Source organism: Arachis ipaensis, chromosome B08, assembly GCF_000816755.2.
Source record: "Arachis ipaensis cultivar K30076 chromosome B08, Araip1.1, whole genome shotgun sequence".
Taxonomy (NCBI): Eukaryota; Viridiplantae; Streptophyta; class Magnoliopsida; order Fabales; family Fabaceae; genus Arachis; species Arachis ipaensis.
In genome coordinates, this window is record NC_029792.2 from 12,704,140 (window position 1) to 12,713,726 (window position 9,587).

At 26.9% G+C, this 9,587-nt stretch overlaps 1 protein-coding gene across 2 annotated transcripts; it reads right to left on the bottom strand.

Moving 5' to 3' along the window:
* LOC107612165 (two-component response regulator ORR24) lies at positions 626-4,753 on the bottom strand. 2 transcript variants are annotated; one of them, XM_016313982.2, is made up of 7 exons: positions 4,444-4,753; positions 3,394-3,804; positions 2,925-3,001; positions 2,569-2,605; positions 2,290-2,479; positions 1,719-2,148; positions 626-1,048 (listed from the first exon to the last, which is right to left on the bottom strand). In XM_016313982.2, exons 2-7 carry the CDS (start codon positions 3,776-3,778, stop codon positions 794-796), a joined length of 1,374 nt encoding a protein of 457 aa, XP_016169468.2. In that variant the 5' UTR covers positions 3,779-3,804; positions 4,444-4,753; the 3' UTR covers positions 626-793. The 2 variants fall into 2 exon arrangements, with proteins under 2 accessions (XP_016169468.2, XP_020964558.1); XM_021108899.1 differs by having other exon boundaries at positions 3,394-3,812.

Below are 9,587 nucleotides of genomic sequence, written 5' to 3' on the forward strand. Positions count from 1 at the left end.
ACATTTTGATATTTTGAAGTTTATTATTATTAGTCCTATTTTTTAATTATTTTTCGCGGCATTTTCTTATTTAGTTGTTCTGAGACTCATTAAATCTTATTGTGAACATATATCTAAAATGCAACACCACCATTACATATATACTTTCTCTAATTAATAATGCAAGAGCCTTTTCATTTAAGTAGCATAATAAAATGTCTATATTTTAATACGTTTTTTATTAGTCCTATTTTTTAATTATTTTTCATGACATTTACTTATTCAGTTGTTCTGGGACTCATCAAATCTTATTGTTAACATGCATCTAAAATGCAGCACCACCATTATTACATTTATACTTTCTCTCATTAATAATGCAATAAGAAGCCTTTTTCATTTAGGCAGCATCATAGATGTCAATATTTTTAGTATATTGTATTGTTATTATTGGAGGTGTTACAAATTCTAAATTTATTGAATTTCACATTCAAAAAATTATATGTTCATAAAAAAAATCCATCAAATTAATTATTATATATATATATTAATGTATATTTTATATTTTTATATATATATTTTATACGAATATAATTAATTTAGTAACTCATTTTTTACATAAATTTAATATGGTTTTTTATGATGGATAGAACATAAAAGAAGTCAACTTAATTGATACCAAAAATTCGGATTACAAAAAATAATATTTTCTGTTCTATGTGGTTTGTTATGACTTATGATGAGACAAGTACTTAAAAGATCTACTCATTCATGTGTATGGTTCTTGTATTTGACATGGTCAGATCCTAATAAGTACTCAGCCCAATAGACTCCTTTGTGTGAAATTTTGTTGTAAACATAAACGCTCAACCTGGGTTTTCTTCTCTTTGTGTTTGTAATCACTTGAATTATTTGATGATGAAGAGAACAACGAAAGAGAAAGTTTAGTATCGATTTCTTGTTCACTTTGTGGGTTTTCTAATGAGTCTTGGCTTAGCTTAAGCTCTAGGAAACTTGATGATGACGACCCTTTCTTCTCATCATCATACATTTGGTTTTTTAGATCATGTACCTGCAATAACCTCGAAAAGGAAATAAAAAAATTAAATAAAATATTTTCCAAATGCTAAATATCCTACACCACTAATTAATTAATGAATAACATAAGTAAGAATTTACAACATCATCAACAGTAAAAAGAAAATCAAGAATTTAAATAGTAATTAAGTAAAAACAATTGACTTTACTATAATGAACCATGGAGGACATTATTATGAAATTTGATAATATTAGAGAGGTAATAAGAAAGTAATTTAAAATTATTTTATTTAACTTAAATAGTTATAATTACATATTTATTATTTTTAATATTATTCAATTATTTTAGTAATAATTAATAAATACAAAATAAAATGAATAATAATTAAAGAATGTAAAAAAATAATTTTAAAATATTTTAAACTGATTTTTTTATTATTTTTAATTTTTTTTTATAAAATAATATACAGTGGTTAATGTTTTTTACATGTTAACAAAACCTAAAAAATACTATGTACTAAAATATACTGATTGTTATATATAATTAAGATAGATTTCTTTGTTATTCAATGAAAAAACTTGCAACAAAAATCTTAACAACTACCTTAACAAAATCTAGTAAAAATAAATAAATCAAATAAATTCCAATTTGCAAGTAAGAAATTAGAGGTATAAAATGTAGTAGCTAGTGTTATTATTATTACCTGAGTATCTAACTTGGCATGATGGCCAGCAGGGAAGGCAACACTGCAAGAACTTCTTTGATGATGATGACATTGATAATCAGCCAAGGTAGTAGTGCTCCATTGTTGTGATGAAGGTTGTGCACCAAATCTAGTATTGTCATCCATTGAAATGCCTACTAAAGTTTCATGTTTCTCACTTTCTTGTGATCCATTATCATTCTTATCCTTTAAGGTTCCTCTAGGAGGAGGAGGAGGAGGCCACTTCACTTGTTCAAGTATTTGGCAAGACCTAAAAGCTCCATTACTATTACTACTATTATTTCTTCTTATTATTGCATCCCTTACATCAAATAGATGTGAGCTTGCTTCATATAACCTTGAATCTTTGTCCTCCAATGAACTTGATCTTGTCATCATGTGACTATTGAAAATCCCAGTTGGGTGAAATCTGCAAATTAAAGAGAATAGTTAAAAGAATTTTAATAAACATGTATTACTATGTAATTAGATCATTAGATAATAATATAATATAAAATCCTTTTATACACGCTTATGATAATAAAACTTTTACTAGTAATATAAGTGATACCTTGAAGAGGCATGATGATGAAGTTTAATGTTATATGGTTGTTGTTTAATGAGGAGAGATGATGATGGTACATAACTACTACTCCTGTTAATAATGTTATCAACCCCAAAGTGTGCTTGTACATTTAATCTTTGATACATCTCCAAAATTTGATGCCTTCCTTGTTGCATTGCCCTACTTTGGGATAAAACTGAAATAATATAATGCATGATATTGTGAATTTATATGTGATGTAAATTACTAAAACTTCAATAGTAATGAAAATTCTAAAATTTTTACCTTGACCAGACTCATCAAGCTTCTTACTTCGATACATCTGAATTTCAAAATAATTAGTTAAATACAAGGATAGATCAATACGTTATTATTGAAGAAAAGATTCAAAAAACTTTAGTAGATATAACGAGACTTTTTATCATAAAATCACTTGCTCTAAAATCTTAAATTGACAAGAGAAAATATATAAATAATTATATATTTACCATGTTCTTGATGTAAAAGTCTCATTTTTTTAATTTCTTCAAAAATCGAATAAATCACTTGTTTCAAAAGTTTAATTTAATAAAAAAATATATGAATAATTATATATCTAAACAACCGAATAAAATTAAGTATATATATATATACGAACTTGCCTGCAAATGACTCTTTACATGTGCAATGCTAAGACCTCTCACATTCATCAACTGAAGAACCAACTTTGGTGTTGCTCCTGAATCCATTATTGCCAATTCAAATATTTGGATAAGTTTAAAAAAAAGTAAATAGATAAAAGTACATATGAAAAAATTTGGAATAGACAAAAATAGTATAAATATAAGATTGTAAACATCAAAGTACATCCAAAAAATTGTTTTCGATGGACAACATTATCATGTCGTTAGTAAATTTGTAAGATTTGGGGTGTACTTTTATCCTTTGAAATCAATATATTTTAGGTGTAATTTTATATTTACAAACTTTGGTGCGTACTTTTGTCCACGGCAAACTCTTTTATGTGTAATTTTGTTCATTTATTCTGAAAAAAAAAAAAAAAGTATGTCTATGAAATCCCAATATATATAAGGATATGAATTTGAAATGGTAGTGTGATTAGATACTTACTTTCTTGTCCACCAAGGCGATTAACAGCTTGAACAAAAGCAAGATGGAGATCAGGAGTCCAACGAAGCCTTGGCATCTTTGACCTCACATATTGTCTAACCATACTTGTTGTTCTTCCTTTATTATTCTTATTATTATTCCCTCCTTCATCTTCTTCTTCTTCTTCTTCGCTTGATGATGTGGTGTTGTTGTTGTTGTTGCTGCTACTCAAATTCCCTTCTTGCCATGAAGATGAACATATCTCATTATCATTGTTATTGCTTCTGTTCTCATGATCACCAGCTTCTTCATTCAAGTCTATGAATGAACGTTTTCTACTCCCATTATTAGGACTAGTAATTAGAGAGCAAGACCCTTCTTTGCCTTCAATAATTCTCTCACCCATTATATTAAATGATTCCTTTCAACTTCAATTCTTCCTGTGAAATTAAGGGCCAAGATATATATATGGCATTATATTATTACGTGTGTGTGTGTGTGGGAAAAGATCAATGCAATTTAATTAGTTGTGGTGATTTTGCAGACATAGATACACACATAGAAGGACTATATGTCCCTATTTAACATTTGTACCATAAATTTATTGTTACTAGTAATTATAACTGTTTGTACAAGTGTATATGCATGTTCCTAGGTCTTGGAATTCCACATATTATAACCTATAGTTTGAAAGTTGTAAAGTGTATAAACTATATACAACAGAGTGCATCACTACCTATAAGATACCTCTCTATAATTATTATTATTATGTGTATAGTTTCAAATCTTTCTCTCAATGAAACATGCTTCTTGTCTTTCTTTCATTATCTTTTAAAGGGGATATATAGGGTAACATGTATAAATTAAGTAGATGATGTTTCTGAAATTAAATTTGGAGAGAAACTCAAAGCTTTATGAAATCTAAAAAAACAAAAGGCCAGGAAATTGAAATCAAGACTTGGAAATAGAACCAAATAGAAATGGTTATTCCTGAAGAAAGAAAAAAAGAAAAAGAAAGAAGTTAAATAATTGAATAGAGAATGGAAGAAGTAGCTTGATGATGATAACTACCTTATTTAGTTCAACTCCTTATTATAGCTTCTTCCAACTCTTGATCGATCTATCTTGTTCTTTGAAAAAGATCTAAGAAAAAAAGTCAATCTCCCTCATTTAAGAGCAGATGAAGATAGATGTTGACTATGCTATATATTCATGAAGAAGCATATACCATCAAGTAGTGTTAATGATGATGATGATGATGATGATGGAATATTAAAGTGGAAACCCTAGTACTTGTTTCGAAAGAGAGAGAAGAGAGAGAGACAAAGAGAATGAATGAATGAAGTGAAGAACGAAGGTGGGAGATGCATTATTAGCATCAAGTGGGACTTATTGGAATAATAATGAATGGAAAAATTGAATGTTGAAATGGCATTCTCAATCAAATATTCTCACACACTATTAATTAATTAATTAATATAAATATTTTACATACATGTGTGAAGAGAAGACCATGGTCGGACAAATCATTATTTTAAAAACATTTGAATTATGGCAACTAAATTTCACCATGAGATGAGATCAAATAATTAAACATGTACACACATGACCCCTATCTTGGATTATTCACAATCATGTGATTTCTTTTTATCTCTTTTTACTTTTTCCAATTTTTCTATCACACCTCTCTTAGCTTCTCTCTCTAAGAATTTCATTCCATCCTTCTTGATGCCCATATAATCTCTCCGTGATAACAATCAGTTGACCTCTGTTACTGACAGCTCCTACTTCTGATCTTTTCTTTTATTAGTCGTTAACATTAATAATTGAAACTAATTAATCTTAATAAGTTGCAATCGTAGTATGTAGTAATATTATTATTGGCAGGCTTATATATATATTTTGACCATGACTATTGTGTAACTGTTTTTTTAGTTTTTCTCGGTATTTTCTACATGTTAAGACAATAACTAATCCGTCATGCATTAAAATTTTATTTAAAAGTTATTGTTTGTCGATGAATTACTGCATACAAAAAAAATTTTTCGAACAATCAATACTTATTTAAGTGAACTAATGAATTAATCTAATTTTATGACCGTGTAACTAGGACTCTTGGCTCCCCTCTATGTATATAGCACACAACAAACACATCACTTTCCTTGTTACTTTCTTAGCATGTTCATTCCATTATTAGAATCACTGCATTTTGATCAGTGCTATCCAATTCCTTTTAATCTGCTATTATTTTTTCTTAATAGAGTATACTTTAGTTTTAATTTGTTAATTATAACTAGTGTTGCCCTATAACTGAAAAAAAAAATATACCAATTTCCATTATTTTGTAAACTGAATTAATACATTTTTTTATTCTTTGTATTTGAGATATAATAATTTATGTGATTTTTTTATCAGCTTAAACTTTTAATTTGGATAAAGTGATTTTATGATATAGTATCATATTTTCTATGACTGAAATGTCTAAAGTTTGATCTTGATTAAATGAAAAATAATTTAGTATGTATAAGATAAATTAAAAAAAAAATTATGCAAAAATTCGCACAAATTCAAAATAGAAATTTTGTGTAAAAAATGTATTAGAAATATAATTATTTATATTTTTTTATTAATTTAAATTAAAAAAAATGATTTTATGATATAGAAAATTGATTAGTCATAATATATATATATATATAATCATAAACCCTAAACTCATTAATGGTATATCCCTAATAAAAGCTCCAATAGAAAATTATACTATTGATGATCTGATAATATATATGTTGGTCTATGACAGAAGATATATAACTCTCATTCAATTAAGTGCTTGGACTTAGCTTAGCTTGTAAACAAAGAACTTTTGGTATATTCATCAATTCAAAATTTTGTCCTAGTAACACTACAAGGACTTTTGCTTATGTTTTTCAATTTTCATTATAGTTGGGAAAAACAAAGGTCTTATTAGGTAGTTCCTACTACACTTAAAAATATACTACCTGTGCTCCAAATCCCTAAGTGTTACAAAAGAATCCAATATATATTATTATCTACTACCTCGAAATGTTCATGTCATCAGTATGTCTTAATTTATATATATATATATACGAGGACATTGGTAATGATATGTAAGGGCAGAAGTATTTCTACTATATGCTTCTCATGTCTCGTTGATCATTTCATGAATGCTAGCTATGATTTTTCCTAAAAAAAAGAAAATAAAAAAATAAAAAACATCTCAGCTAAGCAAGGATACAGGTAAACAAAAGTAGGAGGTAAAATATAAAGATGAATTTTATGATGTTTATTATTTTATGTCTAATTTTGTTTTAATTTATTTTTTGTAATAAATTATTATGATTGGGTATAACAATATAAAAGTACTTTTTTGTTTATTTATTATATAAAAAATATCTTTTTTAAGAAAAAAAATCTTTTTTTAAAAAAATCTTTTAAACAAATATAAATTACAGTCTTTTAAAAACTTAAATTAATAAAAGAAAATATATATCTATTTATATCTCCAACAGAATGATATGGATAATAATGAAGCTATTAATAAGCTAATTCTTAAACATATAGTTATACAAACTTGAATACATGCTTTTGGAGGGCGGAAAATGTGTTTTTATAACAATTATCACCACTAGACACCAATATAATGTAATGAATTGTGTTGTTTCTAACTCTTTTTTTTACATGTTTAATATAATCAGTGCCATTTCATCAAGTGATGAAGACACAAATAAAAACATATATTTCTCATAGTCTATGAAAATTTGTGAATTTCTCATTATCATGAATTAACTTTTTAATTCAAATTTATTATTATTGTAAATCTTATATTTTTTTCAATAATAGTAAGATCTCTATAATATTTATAATAAGTGTAGGTAAGCATCATGTCTCACCTTTTGAGTTAGAGCCTATTAGAATAATTTAGATCTATTCAATTTTAAAGTGATTATTTCTGAAGTTTTTAATTAGACATATAACGTTTATACCTTCAGCTACCTAGCTAATTAGACACTAATATTGATACGGTGGTTGAGATTTAGCTATAGAAATTTTATATTTCTTCTGACATGCATAATGGTATAAATATATTTGTGAGGCGCTAAAACCGTGGCAAATTTCACTCCCCTAGCTAGCAAAATCCAATCAGCAACTCGCCATTGATCCTTAATTCCTAGAGCTTCACAACAGAACTGCAGGATAGCAAAACAAGTTTTTAAAAAATGAAATAATAATAATAATAATGTATACATATACATATATAGGTTTTATTTTTTGTGCACATATATATACTATATGCTAGTTAATTTATTTGGCACAAATAAAATAGACAAAATGAGACAAATAGGGAGAGAATTTTGCTAGTATGGTATTTGCTAATAAAAATACAAGTAGTATAAAGTTTTATGAAATTTTAAATGCAGTTAATGCATTCTTTTAAATAATTTCACTAATACGGAAAATAATTTTGAGTAAAAAAAAAAACAATTTTGTTTTTCACTAACAATGTCTACTTCCTTCATTCACTTTTTATTTTTTAAAAATAATTTTTAATTTCTAAAATTTTTAAAATATATAATTAATTCTCTCTAAATTATATAATGGCCCAAAGTCCATCAAGATGCATTATGTTATTCTTTCCATTGGAGAACTTGCCATGTTCAAATAATATATAGGACTGGATTTGAAACGCTCGAAGCTAAGTTTGTTTCCATACACGTAATATATACCGACAATAAATTTGAGGAGAACAAGGTAAATATGTTGAAAAATTACAAACCAAGAGAAGTACTATAAACATATATAATAAAACGAAGGATAATTCATGCCATGGTAAAAGATATATAATAAGACACTTAGTGTCATATTTGATAATTCTCTAAAATTGTCTTATTTGTGGATCGCCATCCCAATTGTCCAACATTTTACTTTCTCGGGCATCTTACAAAGAATTTGAGCCATTTGTCATTAGCCATTAAGATCATACGATAAAGTATTTTATATAAACGTGTAATTAAATTTATTTTTTTAAATAATTATTTAAAAGTGAAAACTCAGGTACAGTCGACTTTACGTGAAGTTGATAACTGAGAGCCGTTAGATAATTTGACTGATTTAACTAAATTTTCATCTAACAACTCTCAACTATTAACTTTACGTGAAGTCGAATGCACCTGAGTTTTCACCTTATTTTAATGTAAAAATAGTTAATAATTTATATATTTTATAATATATCTATTGAATAATTTCTCACTAAAGTGTAGGTCCCAATGAGGAATCATTTTTCAAGGATTAGGAATTGGCTACAAGACACCCAAATTTGACTATTGAGTTGTGTGAACACAATTTTTATAGGTGCCTCTTGGAGGAGTATTCAAGATGGGGACAGAGAGAGAAACTTAAATGAAGACAAATATTCGAAGGATTAAACAACTACGTACCGACTTTACAAAAACTTTCATGTTTGTCATTTTGTGTGCATGGGAGTTGACATCATAACATGTTTTATAATTTATGAACACTTTGAACAGAAGCAAAAGAATCTTTCTCAGAATAACAATTTTTATTATATTATTATGGTAAAATCTCTTGCCGGTTGGCAATGCAAAAGGTCTATTTCTGTAACCCTTTTAATTAATTATTTAATTATTTATTTATTGATGTTGTATTTTATCACATTCAATTTTCCAGGTTTTAATATCATTTTTCTAATTAGTAGTGAAGTCATTTTCATCCTGTTTTTCTACTATGACGTATACGTTTATTTTACTTTATTCCCACTTTCACACTTTCCATCTTTGATTCTTTTATGGCTTATATATATATATATATATATATATGTGTGTGTGTGTGTGTGTGTGTGTGTGTGTGTGTGTGTGTGTGTGTGTGTGTTAAGATAAATAAGATAATTTATTATTATTTTTTTTAATGTTTTCGTTTTTTTAATTTGAATATGTGGTAGAGCCGTTATTATTTCACATCCCCTTAACCTTAATGAAACACATCATAATCGCATATCATTTTCATCTTTCATAAATATTAAAAATCTTCTATTATTTCTTGCATGAAAGTTGAATGGGTAAAATAATATATAGTTATATACATACTATATATATGCACAGTGCACTACTATAGGGGTGACCTACCTATAGGGTTCAATATCCTTGTCTTAGCTTGGGTAGGAGATGCAATTTCAAAGGCCT